The sequence below is a fragment of the Emys orbicularis genome, chromosome 3 (genome assembly GCF_028017835.1).
Source record: "Emys orbicularis isolate rEmyOrb1 chromosome 3, rEmyOrb1.hap1, whole genome shotgun sequence".
NCBI classification, from domain to species: domain Eukaryota; kingdom Metazoa; phylum Chordata; order Testudines; family Emydidae; genus Emys; species Emys orbicularis.
The window spans coordinates 150,689,755-150,711,906 of NC_088685.1; the positions used below are offsets into that span (position 1 = coordinate 150,689,755).

A 22,152-nucleotide genomic window follows, 5' to 3' on the forward strand; every position below is an offset into this window, starting at 1 on the left:
CTCCCTAATTCAGGCCACACATTTTCCAGGCCCAGCCAAAACTGCCAAGCTACTCTGGCAAATGGGAAAGTCTCCCACCAAGCAAATACCAGGGTTTGCTCCAGTCTCTGAACCCTGTGCTCTCCATGATGTGTGGGCTTTATAGGACACTGGATGGCAGTGCAGCACCGACCACATCGCCTTCCACATCCTCAGAGGAGAAAATGGTTGAAAAATGGCAGATGGCTCTCGAAAACATAACAGACATGAGCTGATTCCCTCTGCAGCAGGAGTGACACGGCCTCCTACGTTGTGGTTTAACTACACACGCTGCACTCAGAGCCCCCTCTCCCTTTCCCCTACCTGGCTGGGATGGGTTGTGAAAGCTAGAAACGAGTCCAGGTATTTCCCAAGGTTGGCTGGTGTGTCCACGTCAGAATCCGAGCCCTGTTAACGGAAGGATGAGTAATTTCAGACAAAACGACGAGTGATTTCAGACAACGCTTCAGCAGTAGAGTGGAGGAGCCGGGTGGCAGCGCCACTTGGAAACCAGGAGCACAATGTGCTGGGGACAGAAAAACCAGCGCATAATGGCTGAAAAAGTTCTGAAACTGCTGCCGCTTCAGAGCGCCAAGTTCCCATTACCTGCCCTGGAGTTGCCAAAGGAGACAACGGCCACGTTCAGGAGAAAAGGATGGACTATGAGTAGCTTGGAAAAAGTTATAACCACTCCACAACACCTAATCCATCATGAGGTATTCACTGGGGGGGGGGGGGGGGGGGGGAAATGACCTGACTACCCCAGAAATGGAGGGAAAAAGGAGACCAGAGATGTAGCAGTTCTTAAAAAAGCATCAGTATTTACTTCACCTACACGTACATTCAACAGCTTTCAGTCTCATTGCCCCAGAAGTGTCTCATGTTCAGGGTGCCTCCCCTCCCCTCTTCCTGGGAAGTCCAAGATTTCCCTAGGGAGACAGCCCACAGGCTTTGTGCCCCAAATTCAGAAACTTCTTTTCAAGGTGCTGCTTCTCCTCACTTTGGCAGTACTCTTTGACCTAGTGCTGTCTTGAGTGCTCCCTTCTCTGGGGCTGTTCTTCCCAGGATTTCCTTAGCAGCACACCTTTCTGTGGGGTTGCCTGTCACTCTGCCATCCCTGGACTGAGCTGAGCCTGTATCATAAAGGGCCACAGGCCCTTGCCACTCACAGCAGGCTTTGCTAAGGATTAATAGCCAAGGCTCCCCTCCACCATAACAGTGAGTGAAGTCACCTTAGCTTGAAGTAGTCAAACCTCCTAGAGCCACTTCTTGTTAAGTCCATCTTCTCAAGTGGTTTAGGATTTTCCTTCCTCCCGCAGCTCCCCAAGAGTTTACTGTCACACCAGTTCTCTGTAGCCAGCTGACCTGGTCTTTTCACAAACAACATCTTTCAGCAAGCCAGCTCCCTTATTAAATGACAGCTCTTGTTACATCCCCTCTTTGGTGCAGTCGGTGGAAGATCCAAAGTTCCCAGCACACCCCTAGAAGAGTTGGCAGCAAACATGTGCCAGGTTTCACTGCACGCAAGGCCCTTTCTATTCCCTCCACTTTTAGAGGAAAGAACTGGAGCTGTCCACATCAATGGTACAAACGAGAATCATGGTATCCATATCCCCAATCATTCCCCTGAAAGACAGTCTTGTCAGGACTGCTTCCAGTGTTTGCAGAGGACTCACCACTAATGCACACAGCTGACTGCCCAAAGCACACAAGACCTGGCAAAGTCTCTTCAAGAAAACATAATGCTTCTCTACCAGGCCTTCACCATCTGCTGTCCTGGGAGGGAGAAGGGAAAGGGCAGGTCAGGATTACATACACGGTAGTTAAGTTGGGAAGACAATTTGACATCAGCATGGTTGGGTTCCCTTCCCCATTACTGAAATTATTGGTATGAGGAGATCCAATTTTAAGATTAGAAATATTTCTAGTCTAAACCCTTTGGACCTTCTCCCAATATCTCTGGATCAATCTCAGGCGAAAAGAGAAGATTTCAGGAAGTTGGGAGTTACCCTGTGCAGCTTCTTTTGAAGTTATGGGACTTAGGAAAATGGTTGGCTTTTCAAGTTTGGGAAAAGTAACACTTTCTACCCTCTCCTAACCCAGTGCTAGCTTGCTGCCATCAGGCCAGACTGGATCTGCATGCTGCCCACACTCAGGATCCATGCACAGCAGTGGTTCGATAAACAGCACTCGATGGTACAAGGCTAAGAACTCTATCCACACCTGAGCGAAGGCCATGATGGGAACAGGTGCTGAGGTAATTTCCAAGAGACCAGTTTTAGTTTTACAGCTTGGGGCGGGGAGGTACTTATTAATACAGGCCAGCCATAGCCAGTTTCCACTTAAGACCATGATGTGCTACCACAGCAGCTGGATGGTACTCACTGCGCAGCAGAAAGTATGTAGTGCATGGCAACATCTCCAAACAAGACCATAAGGGGCTTCCGATCCTCCAGCTTCCCCTAGACAAAAAGCAAAGTAAACACTGGTCAAAACACATGACCACACCTCATCCCATCAGCGAGAGGGAGCTGGCAGATCACTAGCTGTGCTACCATTTGGGGACTTGCATTCCACCACTGAGCAGAACAAAATGCAACAAGAAACTAAAGAACTCTTGGAGAATCAGGTAGTTTTCTCCAGTAACCCCATTGGGAGCCTTAAACCAAAATCTGGTCCTTATAGGCCTATTTCTTCTTCCATTGCATATTGGCTTCTTGCTGCAGGGCAGCTGGACTGGTTTGTTATTGTAGGGTTGCTTGTGAGCACTGCGCTTGTGCTACTGATCTGGGATAAACATACCCTGGATGGGCATGGCAGCAGAACATAGAAGGCACACCTCTATGGTGCTGTTTCAGAGAAACTTTACTGTGCATCAGAAATCTCACTAGATTCTTACAGCTAGATGGCAATACCCCAACACTCCTCTGCGGCAGAGAGCACTGCGGACAGCAGGGGTTAGGAATGAGTTAATGTTATTTGTTCAAGCAGAGATTTCAAGCTTCAAAGATGTATGGAAGGGCAGACAGAGAAAACAGGGCCTGGGTGAGTTCCAGAAACTGCTCTGTCCGTTGTCCTGGGGAAGCATCCACCCTAAAGTCACTCAGGCATCTGGGCAGCCAAAGAGGCAGGTGACTTGATTCCTTAGATAAAGGAGTGACATTACCATCGCTCAACTTGATAAACTAAGAATAAACCCAGGGAGCGGAGGGTGGGAGGGGTAAGGGAGTCTCGGGAGGAGAAACTCACTTTCCTGCTGACAGCGATCAGAAGACACTCTGCTGCTCCCACTTGTAGCTCGGGTTCATTCAGGAGCAAGCACAGCATCTCCAGGAGCTTGCAGTTATCTGCTGTGATGTGGCTCATGGCCACCCAGTCAATGTAGCCTGCCAGGGTGTTCAGTGCTGCTATCCCAACGCGGCAGTTTGCCTGGGCCTGCAAATAGACCATAGCCAACAGTTCAGAAAGAATTTATATGGAAACAATCTCAGTGCAGAGCTTTGCCTCTGGCCCAGATGCAGGGAAACCCATATCTCAGCCACAGCTGACTTCTCCATGTTGGAGCTGCACATGCATTATATGACAGCAACTACTTTCTGAAGTGCCCTTCTCTGGGAAAGTAACTGAGGTGGCAGTGGTTAGGGGAAGTGGGGCAAAGTCCTCAGGCTAACAACGTCAGGGCTGCTTGAAATGAGCAGTTTCCTCCTTTCCAGATAGTAAGGTAATTAACCAAAATATAAACTGCAACTTGGTGGCTGGTGACAGGCTACAGCATGGAAACCTGAGTCTGGCTCCAAACAGCCTCAGTCTGCACTGCCTCCCCAGGCCGTACTCACCTTTGGTTCCTGAGCCAGGTCAGTCTTCTGAAAAGAGAACAAGAGACAGTAAGTGAGCTGCTGTGGTGCACATCTCCTCCCATCCACTGCTGGGCAGTCCTGGGCTCATTCAAGAGGGTGCAGCCCGGAGAAGCCTCAGTGAATAGATGCCCGGTGAAAGAGGCTGCAACACATTTTCCAGCTCGGGAAAATGCCCCAGCCATCGCTACCACTTCCCCAGGACTTTCCACTGGAAGTTAAGCCACAGATTCTCTCCTCTGAAAGAAGATGTTCCAGGTGGCCGGTTCCTCTGAATGTGTGTACGTGGGTTCCAATACTTCCTTGAAACTTCCAGGGAAGAAGATGCCTTTGCTGCCCTTTTAAAGCATCTTACGTTCAAGGATCACAACCTCTGGGAAGCGTTGGTGGCCTCATTCTAATGAAACTAATGCTTAGAAAGAAGTGACTTGACCAAGACCACAAAGCAAGGCAGTGGCAGAGCTAGCAATGGAACCCAGGAGTCCTGACTTACAGTCCCCAGCTCTAACTGCTTAACAGCAACAATGCACTGTGTGTGCCATCTTATTGCCTAAATTATGCAACAGCAGAGTCTGATCTGAGCAGATGCTCTGTTTTTCTGCATGCAAGGAAATTGCAAGCATCCCTTTCTGCTGCAAGGTTTTGCTTTGGAAACTCCATTCTGTCAACATTTACAGTGCAATGACTCAAGTCACCAGGTGTACCCCAAATACCTAAGTACAGACCCACCACACCACAGCTGAATATCTAAGAGCACTGCAGAGTACAGCACCCAGGCTTGGAAATTCCCTCCCTCTCAATCCCGTGTGCAGACTGGTAGCTGGACACTCAACCCTCAGTATTCACCCTGTCCACAAAGAGCTCAAAGATCTGCTAACCTGTGGAGTGGTGAGTGCATCTCGCTCCTGGGGCGCTCCCACCTGGCCAAGCAGAAGGATTCCACCATTAGCAGAAGAAACCACACTTCAGTCTCAGCATCGTAATTCAGACCTCAGCTGGAAATGTATTCAACTGAACTACGAAACGCAACAAGGTTTCCTACCCACCATGGGTCAGCCGTAAACGGCACAAAGAAATACACAGTTCTATGGAATTGTCTATGCCAGTGGCTCTGAACCTTTCCAGACTACTGTACCCCTTGCAGGAGTCTGATTTGTCTTGCGTACCCCCAAGTTTCACCTCACTTAAAAACTACTTGCTTACAAAATCAGACATAAAAATACAGGTGTCCCAGCACACTAGTACTGAAAAATTGCTTACTTTCCAATTTTTACCATATCATTATAAAATAAATCAATTGGAATATAAATATTGTACTTACATTTCAGTGTATAGTATATAGAACAGTATAAACAAGTCATTCTCTGTACGAAATTTTAGTTTGTACTGACTTCGCTGGTGCTTTTTATGTAGCCTGTTGTAAAACTAGGCAAATATCTAGATGAGTTGGTGTATCCCCTGGAAGATCTCTGCGTACCCCCAGGGGTACATGTGCCCCTGGTTGAGAACCGCTAGTCTATGTGGCCAGTGAATGTGCCAAGGAAATGGGTTGAAGTGTCCCTCTTGGCGAATAGGATACACCCTGTCACTGCTCCATCTCCACCACGCTGTTGTCATGCTAAGCATTACTCCACATTTTAACACATTATAAAAGGGAACAAGAGGTGCACATAAGAAGCTTGTCTCTGGATTGGTCACTGCTGTATCCCTCACCTTCCCAACCCCATCTCACTGTCACCGGATCAGACTACAAGCTCCTCGGGGCAAAGATCTGCCATTATTACATGTCTTGAGCAATCTGCACATCTCCGGTATCGTAGGATTATAATGGTAGTAAAGTAGAGCCCAAACTGCCCCATTTATGGGAGGACAAGGGGCATCTGCAACTGGAAGGTAGCAGCATCCCATACCATCTCTTTGCAGTAGGAGTTTCTGACCTGAGCTCTAGGAGAATGGGACCAAACGGACCCTAGTGTAGCTCATGGTGCATCAAGCAAACCAATGCCTTAGTGCCAGCAAACTGAGCCTCCCAGTGCCAAGCGCAAGGTTCTCATCCATCTCAGGTGATGAACACTAGAAATCCAGACTGCTGACACCAATGCTGCCTCTTGAACCCTGAGACTTTCTCATCAGCCATCGTCAGTTTCCATGCTCACAACAGAGTTCTATGGTGTAACTACAGCAATTGATTTCAGACCGATTCTTCTCTACTTGCCCAAAAAGTGTGACCCATATCCAAGCTCCCAGTGCTGACTAGGCTCCCAGGAAGAAGCTTCTTACCATGCGCCTATACTTGTTGACGTTCTGCTGCAGGGTAGTGAGCAGGAAGCTGAAGATCTTCTCCATGTTCTGGGTAAGAGTTTGTTGGATGTCCCGTCGCCGCTGGGTGGGCAGCGTCTGGAAGGTCACCACGTCCTCTGCCAGACGCAGGAGGATGAACATCACCAGTTCTGTCTGTGTCTCCTAATGTCCCACACAAACACACCCATGAGTCTAGCCGTAACATGAAGCCCTTCAGAGAGCAGCTCAGAGACACAGATCAAGACCAGATCATGGTCTGGGGAACAGCCAGAGAGGGATAACTAGGATGGTTTAATCTCTGATATCATGATCGCCTAGAATAATGGGACCTGACAACAGCCTGTGAATCTACTGTAACTTCCGCTTGTTTGACCATGAAATAAGGAAAGGAGACCTAGAATTATGAGCCACTGGAAGAGTACAGACAAGTATGACAGACAGGTGTGCTTCATACCCCTTGTTTGGAAAGTGTGTCCAGCTCCTTCAGCATATCAGGCCAGTGCTGAGGCCATTCACGCTTGATCATCTCCACCACAATGCGAGACAGGACATCCTTAATGTGACTTTCCTCCTCTAAAATATTCTGTGTTCCCTATGAGAAAAAGATGCTGATCATACAAGATGGAGCCAGCTGCCCCCAGAACAATCATTCACACCATGGGGGAGTCTGGCTACAGACCCACTGGATAATAAGAAAAACACAAATACACCTTCAACCCAGCTATTCCTGTCCTGATTGGAACTCCCACCTTCTCAGGCATTCACAGCTGGCAGGCTCTGTGCACCAGACGACTGCCATCTGAGGAGAAGTAGGTCTTTGAAGACCATTGCCTCCATGGAATGGATTGACAGTTGTGGGTGGGAAGTTCCAGAAAACCTCATGTGGTCGCCAAATGGGAGGAGGTCTAGAACTCTAAAGCACCTTGGGTTTCAATCCACAATTCTCCTTTCCCAGACACTGCTGACCTACAGCACCAGACCAAATTGCATGCTCCAGGGGAGTCAAGGATATGGCTTTGATGCTACATCTAGCCTTCATGCAAAAAGCAGCAGAAATCCTCTCACTTCAGAGATGCATTTTGGAGCAGTGAGCACTATATTTCAACTGAATGAGTGACAATCTCCACATTTACTGAACCTTCCATCCAAGGACTGCAAAAACACTTTGTAGATATAAAGCAAGCCTCACAACCCCCCACTCTCCTGAGATGGGTAAGTTATCCCCATTTTACAGATGAGGATACTGAGGTAGAGAGGGAAATGGTGTCTCTCCCAGGGTCATATAGCAAGTAAAGGGCAGAGTCTGGAATTTAACTCAGGCCTCCTGTACTTTAACGTCATGCTTCCTCCTCACTTCCACATGCCACCTCAACAAAGTGAAAGAACTCTGCAAGAGGTTATGGTTAATGCTGCGTGTGTCTGTCACGGACTCCATGACTTTCCGTGACCTCTGTGATTTTTGGTGCGGCTGGCTCAGGGGCTGCCGGAACACTCTGGAAGGTCACCAGCAGCAGCATCAGTTTGCGTGTGGGAGGGGGCTCAGGGGGTTGGGATGTGGGGCGGCACTTACCTGACCTAGGTGGAAGGGTCAGGGGGCTCTGCGCGCTGTCCCTGTTTGCAGGCACCACCCCCACAGCTCCCATTTGCTGTGGTTCCCGGCCAATGGGAGCTGCAGAGCCAGAGCTCGTGATGGGAGCAGCGCATGTATCACACCTGGCCTTCCCTACCCCTAGGAGCTGCAGGGACATGCGAAGCCGGTAAGGAGCCTGCCAGACCCGCCAACCTTCCCCCACCACCCCCCAGCACCAGCAGGGGTCCCGGGCCATCCCCCCAGCACCCACGGCGCCACCAGACCGCCCGCGGTCCCTCTGCCCAAGGTTTAGTTAGGAGTATATAGTACAAGTCATGAGCCGTGAATTTTTGTTTACTGCCCATGACCTGTCCATGACTTTTACTAAAAATACCTGTGACTAAAACGTAGCCTTAGTTATGGTCCCTTAGACAGAGGTTATGGGTCTATTACAGGAGCAGGGGGGCGAGCTTCTGTGGCCTGCAGAGTGCAGGAGGTCAGACTAGATGATCATGATGGTCCCTTCTGGACTTAAAGTCTATGAGTCTGCTCCATATGGTGGTTTGGCCCTGGAGGCAGCCAGCACTTACATTGGATATGAGCCCCATGACGTTGTTCTTCAGATAGACCTTCTCGAGGCGAGGCATGCTGTTCCAGCGAAACCTGCCCAACAAAACACACAGAGGGCACCAAGTCAATATGCTGGCACAGATCACTGACTTGTCTTAGAAATCCATCAGCCCTTTGCCCAAGCTAGGGAGGCTGAGGCTGCATTGTTCAAAATATTGGGTTTGTGGAGCCAACAAAGAAGGATCTCCAAACTGTGTAGTGGAGAGGTACTTTTATTAATCTGAAACTAGTGACAGAGAACTTTACAGTGATCTACTGATAACACTTTCCCTGCCTGTCTCCAGCATCTTTTGTCTAAGATCTATGCAATGAATTAACCTGCATGCCCCTCTTGCAGTGTTTGCTATTACCCTCATATTAAAGACAAAGAGACAAGGACAGAGATGGGAAGTGACTTGCCCCCTTAGGTCACCCAGTGACCTAATGACAGGGCTCAGTATAGAACCCAAATCTCCTGACACCCTGTCCACTGCTGTAACCAACAGACATCTGGGAACAATAATTAGCACTGACAACTGTGACATGGGCAGGCCTGTTCTCTCTCCATGAAAAGCTCTCCAGAGTTTAGGATAACACCACATCCATGCAACCCAAGTGAGCTCCCTTACTTGACCACATGCTCCAAGATCTGAAGACCAAAGTGCCTGACAATGGCTGTCTGGGTTTTCTCTGCCAGCTTCAGACCACAGGGGACACAGATGGGACACTTCTCTTTAAACTCCTCGCAGAACTGAAAAGGAACAAGGATAACAATGAGTCAAAAACTATCAAGTGGCAACATGGAAATGAGCGTGGGAAAAGTGAAGCATTAGGACAATTTGGAGATAAGGGGGAAAACTGTGCTTCAAAACTGCCCACTGCAAGTGGGGAACTCTCCCTGGAAAGCACAGGAGGCTAAGTGAGCAATTTCTGTACAATTTAAGCATCACACCTAGTGTCTCAAATCCTCATCATCTGGGAATACTTTCCCAATGTGGCCCAGTACTGTAAGCTGCTTTCCTGAGGCTGCAGACTACTTCAGCGACTCTGACACTGCTCAGAGCCTCCTGAGCAGCAGAATGAGAATCTCTCATGCTCTTCAGATCCCCCTGACCAGCCTGGAAAGAGACAAACTTCAGGGTCATATTCACGCTGGGAAAGATGCTGCAGCAAAGCCCAGCCCGAGAAACTGCCTATCTCTATAGACCTTTCCTAGAGCGTATCACCGGGGTCCCTAAACACCTGCAGGGGTATTAAAGGCAATGCGGGCTGCCAGCTCTCCATGCCACGGGGCAGGGCGAGCCCACAGACGGAGACTGGGGAACCCAGTTCAGGCGGGGGCAGAATTCAGGGGTATCGGACACGTGCTGTCCCGGGGCAGACACATGGGCTGAACCCCGCACATGGGGCAGAGCCAGGCGGGGTGACAGGTTTCGGGGGGGAGTGTCACCGAGCTCCCCGGGATCTGGGGCCCAGGGATCCAGTTCTGCCCCGGGCCAGGACCCCGGTGCGGAGCGGGCAGCGCTGAGCCCGGCCGCCCCACGCGGACCCCGCTGCCCCGGTACCTTGAGCGCCTCCAGGCGGTAGCGCTGGGTGGAGGCCGGGTCCATGATCACCGTCACCGCCTTCACCAGCTGCTCGCACAGGCTGCTCACCTGCTCCGCGGACATAGCGGCACCGGGCGGGGCGGGGTCCGCGCGGGGCAACCGGAGCAGGGGAGGACCAGGGGCTACCGCACCGGGAGAAGGAGGGAGCAGGTGCGCAGGCGCGCCCGGGACCAAGATGGCTCTACATAGTACGCATGTGCCATGGGGACCGGGAGGCTTCTACGCATGCGCCAACAACCGCGCCACGCTTGAAGGAGGGAAACCGCATGCGCGAAGGGAGGATCACGGCGCCTGCGGCGATGGGGGGCATGGCAATGCGCTTGCGCCAATACCCGTCCCGACTCCTTAATATCCGGCGATCCAATCACAAGCAGCCGCACATACCGCGCCAGTTCTCCAAACCGGAAGAGGGGGCTTATATCACCGGGGCGTGAGACCGATCCACCACCAGCCCCCTCCGCGGGCACTACAGCTCCCAGCATGCACCGCGGGCCGCCTCCTCCTCCTGCTGCTGCTGCGTGCGGGGACTACAGCTCCCAGCAGGCCGCGCGCGGCGTCTCGGCGTGGGGCGGGGAGCAAAACAAACTGCCGCCGCGCGCGGTTCGCTACAGCCGTAGCCGTTGACTTTTCCCGAGCGGGGCCCGGCGCTCCTGCGCGCGTGGGGCCAGGGGGCATGTCTCGCGGGCGGGAGCGCGTGGTGGTGCTGGCGGACATGGACTGCTTCTTCGCGCAGGTGGAGCAGCGCCGGGAGCCGCGGCTGCGGGGCCGGCCCTGCGCCGTGGTGCAGTACGACGCGTGGCGGGGCGGCGGGTACGTGCTGCATCTTCCCCCTCTCCCCTCCGGCGGTCCCCGCCCGGCCAGACCCGGCCCGCCCCACTCTCTGTGCTGTCTCCCCGCAGGATCATCGCCGTCAGCTACGAGGCGCGCGCCTTCGGGATCAGCCGGGGCATGCGGGCGGACGAGGCCCAGAAGCGCTGCCCGCAGCTGGTGCTGGCGCGGGTCCCGGAGGCCTACGGGAAGGCGGATCTCAGCAGGTGAGGCGAGCCCGGGGCCCGCTGGGTGTCTGTGCAGCGCCTGGCGCCCTGCTGCAGGGTCGGGGTCCCGCCTTCCTGGGCGCTACAAGACGCTGATCAGAGAGGCCCCCGATTTCAGCATGCGAGGGAAGAGTGGGAAACCTGCAGTAAAGCTTTTCCAGCCACAACCCGCAGTGGGTCTGTGCTACCCGTGCTAGGGCACAGGCAGGGAGGGCAGAGCCTATGTATGCACTACAGCTTGGCTTGGGATAAGTTATGTCCCTCAGGTGTGAATAACCCCCCGGAGTGACATAAATTACACAGACCTAAGCCCCACTGTGGATAGCGCGCTGACATAATGAAGCTCACGGGGGCTGGAATAATGAAGCAGACGGGAGAGCTCTCTCCCGTTGGTTTAGAGCATCTGCAGTAGCGGTGCTACGACGGTGCAGCTGCACCACTGTGAGCACTGTAGTGTAGCCATAGCCCCATGCAAAAGGTCATCGTAGCCTTAGCGTAGATGCTTCCTGCATCGACAGAAGTGGTTTTTGCATCAGTGTCATTAATTCATCTCACTGAGAGGCAATAGCTGGGTTGCCGGGAGAATCCTTCCATTGACTGGCCCTGTCTACACCAGGGGTTAGGTTGGCATAGCAACGTCTCAACGTCTTTTGCACCCCTGAGAGATGGCGCTATGCTCGTGTAACTTCCCACGGTAGATTAGCCTTCAGTGTGTGGATCTGTCAGGGCGGACCCTTCCCCAGCACTAACCTCAAATTTAGAAAACCCGACTGCGATGTGCCTTGGCTTTCAGCCTCTGAGCTCATCCACATGAGGGTCGGACTAGTGTCCTTGAATAGTGGGGCAGAGATACTAATGCAAAACATAAGCTCAGCTGTGGGAGAGGAGCACATCCGTTAAACCAGCAGCTCAGTAGCCCGAGTGGCTGGCTAGGCCTCAGCCAGTAGAGGAGTTGGATGGAGAGACAAAAGGAAAGATACCATGGGCTGGGAGGCCGTTGAGTCCCAGGTGCATGACAAAGATTGAGCTCCTTATGTCTTTCTGCTGCAGATACCGAGAGGCTAGTGTAGAGGTGATGAAAGTGATGTCGCGCTTTGCTGTGATTGAGCGTGCCAGCATTGATGAAGCCTACATGGACCTGACTAGTGCTGTGCAAGAGAGGCTCAAGAAGATGCAAGGGCAGCCAATCCCAGCAGAGATGCTGCCAACTACCTACATCCAGGGACTGCCAAATGTCTCTACAGCAGCAGCAAAGAAAAAGAATGTGGATTGCAAAGGTAATGCCAAGCCATCAGGCAGATGCTGCTTCTTTTCCTGGAGTTAATAGTTCCGTTTTGCTTTTCATCTTAGTTTATTTCCCTTCAGCTCTAAGAAAGTGAGGGTAAAATGAAATTGCCCTACACTGCAGTTCGTGTCCAAGAGAAAGTAAAATGGAGGCCTCACAGTGTAGAAATGCCCTAATGCATGGGAAACAAGGCTGACCTAAGTAACCGGTGAAAGGCGACTTACTTGTGACTGTGAAAGGCCAGCATTGCAAATAGTCTGGGGAAGGATTTCTAGAGTCGCCTTTCCCAACCTCTTTCATCCCTACTTGCCACGCAGAGTGCCTGGTCCCAGTGCTCTGTTATCCACGGTCTTGTGCTGAAGCTCAAATTCAGACTAAAGTTTCATTTTCAAAAGAAAACATCTATGGGCTGGCATTATCTTTAAAGAGCACTAGGCTCTAGTCCAGAATGTACCCAAACAACCACTTGGGAGCACTGTTGTGCATGTAAATACTTGAGCACTTTGCAGATCTGGACAAACGTACCTACCAACTTGCGTCTTATCTAAGGCAAACTCATTTGGTCTGTTTCAAGTTATTCCAAAGCACAGATCTGCGTGTGAAAGTCTTACCTCATCTCCATCTCCTTCTCAGGCTTCTATTGGTGCAGTTGGGGAATAGTTGTCTTTGTTTCAGTAGTTTGGCAGGAAAGTGACTTGCTTTCCTTTTTTCAAAGGACATGTCCCGTAAATAGGATTTCTCCTTTTCTAAATGCACTGGTGCTGGGAGCTTACCTGTTGACCATGGAATAAAGGAGCAGTGACAAGTGTGTGGCCACTGTTCATTCTGGCTTGCTAGAATCGCCACCCTCCTTGCTGTGTTGGGCTTCAATCCCCTTTGTGCTCTTTTTCAGAGGATCTGCGGCAGCGTGGCTTGCACCAATGGCTTGAGTCGCTGCCTTTTGGTGACATCAGCTGTCCAGAGCTGCAACTGACAGTAGGAGCAGTAATTGTGGAGGAAATGAGGGCAGCTGTGGAAGCAGTTACCGGACTGAGTTGTTCAGCTGGGATTTCACACAACAAGGTGTGTGTAACACAGTGGGGTGGTTTTGTTTCAAGTGGTGTACTTTGATTATGCAGTAAAATAAATGAAACCATCAGAGTCACCATCTGATGGAATCTGAGCAGAATAGAACATCATGGCCACATTTAAACACATGTAGTTGAAAATAACATTAAGCACGGGGATGGGCTGTAGTGTTTGCCCAGTACCGTGGAGATGTAAACTACCTAGAACTGGATTCACTTACTGGCCAGGGCTCTGGTTTTTCTGGCATATCCCGAGCAGTCAACTCACTGTGGAAAAGATCTTTAAAGTGCTCAGGAGAGAGTCCTCTCTAGAAATGACTGAGCTTAAAGTGAGTGTTTCCTTCCTAGAATGAGGAGGCATATTCTGTGCCCATAGGAGGGCTTTACTGGTGTAAACGCCTGTTTAATTGGACAGAAAGAGCCCTAGTTCAGTGTCTTCCCCATCCCACCCCACAAATGCTGATGTGATATGGGTCAGGTTGGCTTTCTCAGTCTTACTGTCTTCCAGTCGGGTGGATGTGCTTTGGGTAATGAACAACCAGCCACCAGCAGCAACCACAGGACTGCAAAGGGGAACTGACTCGCTCCGATACTGCAGCTCTGGGTTTCCCGCTGCATTAACTATGTGACCTTTTTACTGACTAGCCTCTTGTAGGTTTCCTTCTGTAGCACTCTGTTGCTGCTGACCTTGCAGAGAGAAGACTAAAGGAGACACAGCAAGAAAGAGCAAGACAGGAGCAGAGAGGATGGAAGAGGAGAGGCCCAGACAGAGAAAACAGGCATGGGGTGGGTAGTAGGGCAGGAGTGTGAGGGTTGCTCTTGGGATTTTAGCACAGTTTCCTGACCAGAACTGAGCCAACACAACCATGCTAAACACACTGAGTCCTCTAAAATGTCTAAAGCAGGGTTCTGACTCCCTTCTCCGAGCTAGACTGTTGCAGGTGACACTGTGTTTAAAGACAGTTTAGCCAGCACAGTTCAGATCCTGTGTTAGTTAATAACAGGGAGTGAAGAGTGGTGGAACTTGAATCTTGTCCTCAACAGAGCTGTGCCCACGGAAGACACTGTGGCATCCCAAAGCCTAGAGAGAGCCATTCAGCCATTAGCTGGGGGCTCTACTGCAGAACCTAGTAGGCAGTCTTTTAGAAGCCTGTGGTCCTCTGAGCATATGGGGTTTGCAGTAATGGGGTTTCCACACTCTTCCATATTCCAGGCACTGGCAAAACTGGCCTGTGGGCTGAACAAGCCCAACCGCCAGACACTGGTATCGCAGGCATCTGTCCCACAGCTCTTCAGCCACATGCCCATCAGCAGCATGTAAGTATTGGGGAGTCGTGTGCTTTTGTTGAACCCGGGACTTGGCAATAAAGTGTATCAGCCCCTCTTTCATGCTGCTGCTTTTGTTCACCAGAATCTAAGCTTTCATTTAAAAAATAATCTCTAGCTAGTCTGGTTGCCAAGATACACATTTTAGTTCCCGCTCACTCTGCGTGCAGAACTCAGTTGAATAACTCGGAGCAGTGTGAACTGCCCCATTCAGCTCAATAAGGGCTAATTCAGATGCCCACTGATGATGTAGACATTTTGGGCTTGTCTACATGAACATTTAGTTTGTGCCAGGCTGGGGTGTGAATCTACTGTCTGTTTGGACCCTGTTTACTCTCACTAACAATTCCTTAGTGCACTTTGAAATGGGACTAGATCAAAGCGCATTAACGGATGGTTTTTGCATGGCAAGCTAATTGCGGGATCCATTCACACCGTAGCTTGCTGAGAACTAATTGCTGTTAGACAAGTCCTTAAAATATTAACTACTTCACTGCTCGTTAAAGCATGCAAGAAAAGAAAAGGGGGATCCTATTGGGAAGATCTGCACAATTTACTGAGCGTGACAGCTCATTCTGATACCATGAGTGACTGGGTTTGAGAGATGCTGCCATTCCCTTCTGCCCCAATGAAGGAGGCAAGCCCAAAAGGCCTACCACAGTTCAATTGGCATCATCTGAACCTGTTTCCTAAGGTGTAGCTAAGCTCAACAATAAGTGCAGTGGGACAACAGGCAAGGCTCGCCAAGTGGAAACATGCAGACTCCTCGTGCTTGGTATATTCAGACCTTAGTGATGGGGAGCTGAGCACCAGGAGCCTGGAGAACATGCACGGTCATATTCTGAACATCTGCAAAATCTACTATGAACAACGTCTCGGGAACAATGGTGGAGCTGGAAAAGTACACCTCTACCCTGATATAACGCGACCCGGTATAACACGAATTCGGATATAACACGGTAAAGCAGTGCTCCGGGGGGGCGGGGCTGCGCACTCCAGCGGATCAAAGCAAGTTCAATATAATGCGGTTTCACCTATAACGTGGTAAGATTTTTTTGGCTCCCGAGGACAGCGTTATATCGAGGTAGAGGTGTACTACCAACTTTTCCAGTTTGAAGCCGTGCTCAAGAGCTGTAAAGTTAGCATCTGCCTTCAGGCAGCTACTACTGGGGGCTTTCCTGCCCACATAGGAATGGCTAGACCCAGGGCAGAGGGCAGGGAAGAGTGAGTGAACAAATAGATTTTAAGCAAGGGTGGGTGCTGACGTGCTGCCTTTGCATTTCTGCCTTTTCTCTCCCTGTTCCTATGCGACCACATCTCAGCCTAGGAATTGATGAGCTGTCCCATTCTCACTGGAATCATCATGTGTTGCTCCTCGGTCAAGGAGTCTGGCCAGCCAGCGCTGCTCCCTCACCTACCCTGCTTCCTGCCAGTGAATGGGAGCTGGGGTGTGCTGAACATGCCTCAGTCTGCACGTGACAGCTCTCTTCTATGTTTCCTCCTTCTCCTGCAGCCGGCACCTGGGAGGGAAGCTGGGTGCCTCCATCACAGACGTACTGGGAGTGGAGTACATGGGGCAGCTGACCCTATTCAGCGAGTCACAGCTCCAAACTCACTTTGGAGACAAGACTGGGTAGGTGACATGCTGGCTTCTAGGTTGCAGGTCTCCATAGGATAATAGGCTTGTGTTCTCCCTCTCCTTCACCAGTAGATCTTTAGGCCATTCTGCTGAGGTTGTTGCTCAGGAGAGTTTCTGTCTGGGCCTTTTCAGGGTTGCATTGAGACAGGGAACATGAGCATTGTCATGTAATGGTCTGCTAGGCACGTGTACTGGCTTCTGATCTTTCCAAACACCTGTCCCTCCCAAGGCTAAGCCCTTGTCTGCCATTCAGCTGTCCCCTGTATGCTGCTGTGGAGCATGTGCTGCTCCAGGGACTCAACCCAAGCTCCAGAGCAGGTTAGAGAAGACAGAATGGCATGGGAGGCAGGCAGTGCTCAGGCCCAGCACTGAGGCTCATCATTTAAGTGTTGGGAGCTTAGAATACCAGTCCCAAGCTTGGGCACTGGGAGCTTAGAATACCAGTCTGAAGCCTGAAATGCCCAATGCACAGAGCAGGGGCTGGGAACCTCTAGTCTGGGGAATGCTGCTGTCGTAGGGAGGGAGCTGGGGCACTTGAGCAATAACTGCTGTAAGGTATTTCCCCATTAGTAGCTGAATGAAACCTGCTGCTGGCTGCCATCGCAGCTGCCTGGGGAGCTGGAACCATCACCTGAATATAGTTTAAAATGGCCAAGCAGAGAAGCAGCCCATTGCTTCAGCTAGCTGAAGTCACCTAGCTCTGTAGCCCCAGATGTGGCCAGTGTGAGATGCAGCTGGGGTCATAGCTGTTGGATAACACCTGTGTAGTACTCTGCAGGAGTAAAGGATTCAGTGCTAAGGGGTGAGTCCCATGTGGCCCATTGTGTGGTTTATCTAACTGCCTACCTAGGCAGGTCTAGGCCAGGAGAATTCAAGTGGCTGGCTGGGTTCAGAACAGGAAGTTGTCGCTGAACCCTGCCTGTGTGCACTGCCCCAGGAGTCCCTGGGGCCTAGTTTTACATGCAGGTGCAGGAGCCATGAGGTCTTCCTGAGCTGAATACTCAGTGAGCCCAGGTGGAGTCGGGAGGAGAGGTGGAACATTATCGGCATTAATCTCAAACCTCATGTGGGACTTTCAGGTCCTGGCTCTATGATATGTGTAGAGGAATTGAACAGGAACCTGTGAAACCCAGGCAATTGCCTAAGTCCATTGGTTGCAGCAAGAACTTCCCTGGGAAAGCAGCCTTGACCACTCAGAAGCAGGTAAGAAAGCGTGAGATCTCCTGAGCAGAACTGGTTTGGACCTGGGATATGAGAGATGGGGATGGCCATTGAGCCATTCCACAGGCTGCAGCCCCCTCCCTCTGGGCTCAGACTGTGTTGCAAGAACTGCTCCATTTCACCATGCCAAATGCAGCGCCCTGGAATCAGGCTCTTAGGCTTTCTAGAGTCTGTGCAACAGCAGCTGTGTAATTCCTTGAGGAAACATTCTACATCTCACTCCATCAGCGGGGAAGAGGAGTCTCTCAGCCCTTCATACGCTACAGCACACTGGTCAGTGTGGAGAGAGGGGAGGGAGTGTTCCTTTGTCCTGCCCTCTCCACAGCTGTGTGCACAATCCCTTCTTGGCACCGATGGATTTTTATCCCCTGGGTCCTGCTGTGCCTGAGGGAGCACCTGGATAGACTCATAGACTTTAAGGTCAGAAGGGACCATTATGATCATCTAGTCTGACCTCCCGCATGATGCAGGCCACTAAAGCTGACCCACCCACTCCTGGAATAATTCTCTCCCTTGACTCAGCTGTTGAAGTCCCCAAATCATGATTTAAAGACTTCAAGTCGCAGAGAATCCTCCAGCAAGCGAGGGTGCTGGATGTGTCTGGATGAGAATGTCCTGTACACTATATTCTGCCTTTGCCTTCGCTACAAGATGTGCTCCTCCTGCCTTTCAGTCTGCCTTGGTTAACAGCAGCTAGTGGGAGCTTGGAGGAAGACAGCTAACTGATTGTGCTGCTGAAATTCCCTGTCATCTAGCTGCGTCTGTCAGGATTGCTGGCCTTTACTTCTGTAACTAAGTCTCTTCTCCAAGAGGAATCCAGATTCCTGCTGGAAAAGAGCCTTTAAATGCCTGGATGGAATGAAAGTCCTTGTGTGACAGCAGCAGTGCAAGTGATGGTAAACCTGCTGCTAACACAAATGCCACCCACGTCAGCTGGGCCCATACTGGAGAGCACCTTGTCTTTGGGCAGGGTGGGAGAGGGTTCTCTAAGCATCCATATGATAGAGTAGCACAAAGCTGAGCTCTGAATCTCCCAGCCTGAGTTCAGATCCAGGTTTAAATGGACATTGTCATGTTAGAAACTCTGTCCTTCCTTGTGTTACTAACAGCTGAGAAGGCGGGAGTGATGAGGGCTCTAAAAATCTGCAAGATTTCTGCACTTGCTGCATTTCCCTTGGCCTGGGACAATGTCACTAGAAGATCTCCTGTTCCTTTCAGATTCCCAGCACTGATGTGTGCTGCAATATCTGGGATGCTCTAGATTCTGGGGCATGGTGGATGCAGCTCAGATTAAATCTAAACCCTGTCTCCCCTGGGTTTATTGATTCCCTGGAAGCATTTTTGGTGATCTTGGGGTTTGTAAGAAACTGACCTGTTGGTCCTAGTTTGAGCCAAGTGCCCCTTGAATGTTCCTCACTGCCTGGGGCTCTGGCTGTCAGCAGCTTGCCTAGTGTGGTGGTGGTTAGGGCTGACTGCCAGGTCCTGTAACAGCAGCTGCTTGGGTGTGTGTGAGGGTGTCCTGGGGCTGTATCAAACGCTGCTGTGTGCTGCTTGCAGGTGCAGCACTGGCTCCTGCAGATGGCCTTGGAGCTGGAGGAGAGACTGAGCAAGGACAGAGACCAAGTAAGGCAGGGCTTGAGGGTTTTCTGCTTCTCCTTGCTGTGGGGCTGGGCCAGAGGCAGCAGGGTCTCCGCTACCTGAGCTGTCTGACACCAGCCTGGGGGATGTGGTGACGGTGGTGAGTGGCAGAGGAAGTTGCCGTGCATTCAAATGCACAGCTGCTGGCTGACTGTGGGTTAAGAGGTGAGGAAGGACCCAGAGAGGGAAAGGTGCTGTAGGAGGGCCTGACCCAAAAATACCCTGAGCTCTAACCACTGTCCTCCTCTCCCCTCCCTTACTGGATGTGAGCATCAGGTACACGTGAGGGGATGAGTGTGCTCGGGGCAGGCAGCTTCCTCTCTGTGCACCTCAGTCCTAGCATGTGCTTCCTGCTGGCTCACTCCTGGGAGCCCTGCCCTGCACCCCTAAAAGTGAACGAGCTGCTTTATAACCCGCAGATCCTACGTTGCTGGCCAGGGCTGAGACTAGCCTTGCAGATATGCTGTTTTGTGATGTGGATAAAGGGGGAATGTACCTGTGTAGGGATGGAAGCAGGGATTACACCCCTTCCCCCCCATACATGCACAAGGTGTATGAGCCCCTCACACACTCAGTATGATGGTGATGGACAGCAACTGGTCCTGCCAGGACAGATGGTGGCATTGGATTGTAAAGCTACTGGCTGGCAGTACAGTGCTCCAGGCTGAGCACCTCTCTGAGCCCGTTCCTGGCATTCACTGCTTTGCCCTGTACTGCAGCTGTGTCCTCTCTCTGCAGAACTGCCGGGTGGCCAAACAGCTGACTGTGAGCATCCGCATGCAAGGCGATCAGCGAGCCAGTGCCCTGTCACGCTGCTGTGCCCTGCCCCGCTATGACGCCCACAAAATCAGCAGTGATGCCTTCATGATCATCCGAAACTGCAATATGGCTGGAGCCCAGGAGGCTGCATGGTGAGCAGGTCCTGTTCCTGGCCTCAGGGTTGGTGTGCTGGAGGAGGGGGGCTGGGCTGTGCCCTGGCAGATGACACATGCAGGACAAAGGGGCTGTGTTGAATACTGTCAGGGGTGGGGATTGAATTTGGAAGGAGCTGGCTCTGGCAGAGAGAGCTGGGGCCCTCAGAGCTGAAAGACACAAGGCACATGTCCTGGGCTCGGCTGCAGGTGAGCACTACTCACCCAGAAGGGCAGCTATTGAGCATCATCCTCCCCCAAGCTCCCACTATGCAGCACTAACTTCCACATTCAGCATCTGGGTGGTGCCAATAGAAAGGGGGGCAAGGCTGCACCCAGGGCTGTGCTCCTGTGGAGTTGGAATGAACTGAGCTGTACCTGCTGCAGTGTGAGTACCTGGCTGGCTTGTGCTCAGGGTGCCATCCCTGGGCTAGCTAGAAGAGAATGGCTGTGCTCTGGTGGTCAGGGGGACAAGATGCTTGTTGGGCAGAGAGGGCTTGGGGGACGGGGGGGGAATAAAAGCACTTTAACCACAACCTGTTTCCTTTCCACCCTCGTGTCCTAGCTTGGGCAGGAGGATGCAGTGTGCTGGGCTCAGAGCAGCAACTCCTTCAGGATAGCTCATTCCTGACTGGGAGCCTGAGAGTTGCAGGAGCTCCCACCCCTGGCAGATGGGACTGAGGGTTCAGGCTTCTTGCCAGAAACCAGGGGGCCTGGCCCAGGTCCCTCTGCTCAAGTCACATTCCTCAAGGAAGTGCTGCTTTGCTCCTGGCAGTAACACAGGCAATCTGCAGCACCCAGGCCTCTTACTGCAAAGTCATGAGGAGGAGGAGGAAGGGGTACTAGTGTTTGGCCAACAGGCATGACTAAAACACCCTCCCCTACCAGCCCACCAATGTCCTGTCCCAGCTCTCAGCTGCTGCACTGTCACCATGCCCAGTGAAACCTGACACACTTATTTGAATCCTGCCTTGAAAGGCTTAGCACTTCTTGGGCTGGGTCTGAGCTGTTTCTGCCTTTCTTCACAGGTCCCCTCCACTTACATTTCTGCATATCTACGCAAGCAAGTTTTCTGAGGCTCCCACACTCTCTCCTGCAGGCATTGCTGCCTTCCTGACAAGTGATGCCCAGTGTACCCTGCCAGCTGGCACCAATGCAACCAGCCCAAATGCCAAGTGCACTGGGAGCCCAAGAAAAGAGCCCAGCAAGAAGCCCATGAATGCTATTGAGTCCTTTTTCCGGAAGGCAGCGGAAAGGCAGCGAGCCCGTGTGGCCAGAGGGCCCTGCCTGCCTGGTGTCCCCAGTGCAGAGGCGGAGTTGTCAGTGCCTGATCCCTGTGGCCACAGTGAGAGAGAAGGTCTCATCCTCGGCAAGAGTCAGACTCCAGAAGCTCTTGTGAGGCACAGTCCCAAGGGTGGCAGCTCCCCCTCCCCATACAGATGGCTTCCCCCTGAGGAGTTGCTCCCTTATCCTGCAGAAACCCCCTCTGCTGGCCCAGCCTCCAGGAGCACTCTAAAAACAGAATCAGCTGGAGCAGCTGCTTCAGAGCTACCTGAGTGGAAGGAGCAGAGTTTGCCACCCTCTGCTGGGTTTGCACAAGGCCCTGCCAGCTCACCAGCAGACCAGCTGCACTGTGAGAAGTGTGGCCAGCAGGTGCCAGTGTGGGAGCTCCTGGAGCACATGGACTATCACTTTGCTGTGGAGCTGCAGAGCTCCTTCTCAGAACTCAGGGCCCCTGCTGCTTCTCCCAGTTCTCCTGCCAAGAGCAAAACCAAAGCCAAGACCCCTGGTGGCTCCAGTGCAAAGCGACCCAGGCAAGGAGTGACCAGGACTCTGGAATTCTTCTTTAAACGGCTGCCCCCCTAGGAGCTCCAGGGCCATTTTAGCCTGAAGTTGAGTGATTTGTGAAGTTTTTATCCTTCCTGTAAATAACTTTTATCCAAAGATTGCATAATAAAGGTCTGGAACCTAGTGAGGCTCCTGGGGAAATGCACCCACCTTTTCACTGGGCAGATTCTGGTAACATTCCTCCTGTCTCTAGGTGTTGATGCTGACAGAAACAGTGTCAGGGT

The 22,152-nt window shown here is 51.8% G+C and overlaps 2 protein-coding genes across 3 annotated transcripts in view; one reads left to right on the forward strand and one right to left on the reverse strand.

Moving 5' to 3' along the window:
• XPO5 (exportin 5) overlaps positions 1-10,107 on the reverse strand; it is a 37,604-nt gene extending 27,497 nt beyond the window's left edge. The window contains exons 1-11 of one of the 2 annotated variants that reach the window (XM_065400749.1): positions 9,918-10,107; positions 8,982-9,103; positions 8,334-8,406; positions 6,628-6,765; positions 6,153-6,335; positions 4,751-4,792; positions 3,855-3,881; positions 3,268-3,453; positions 2,404-2,480; positions 1,695-1,794; positions 343-426 (exon numbers count right to left, since the gene is read on the reverse strand). In XM_065400749.1, coding sequence (XP_065256821.1) covers positions 343-426; positions 1,695-1,794; positions 2,404-2,480; positions 3,268-3,453; positions 3,855-3,881; positions 4,751-4,792; positions 6,153-6,335; positions 6,628-6,765; positions 8,334-8,406; positions 8,982-9,103; positions 9,918-10,022 — 1,137 coding nt within the window. In that variant the 5' untranslated portion in view covers positions 10,023-10,107. The remainder of the gene's footprint in view (positions 1-342; positions 427-1,694; positions 1,795-2,403; positions 2,481-3,267; positions 3,454-3,854; positions 3,882-4,750; positions 4,793-6,152; positions 6,336-6,627; positions 6,766-8,333; positions 8,407-8,981; positions 9,104-9,917) is intronic. The other variant, XM_065400750.1, reaches the window with a different exon arrangement.
• Positions 10,108-10,632: 525 nt separating this feature from the next.
• On the forward strand, positions 10,633-22,078 carry POLH (DNA polymerase eta). Its single transcript, XM_065401210.1, is given in 10 exon segments — positions 10,633-10,818; positions 10,821-10,993; positions 12,044-12,270; positions 13,171-13,340; positions 14,559-14,662; positions 16,185-16,304; positions 17,390-17,513; positions 19,089-19,154; positions 19,908-20,080; positions 21,109-22,078. Coding segments are annotated over 10 exon segments (2,181 nt in total). The 3' UTR covers positions 21,947-22,078.
• The last annotated feature ends 74 nt before the right edge of the window (positions 22,079-22,152 follow it).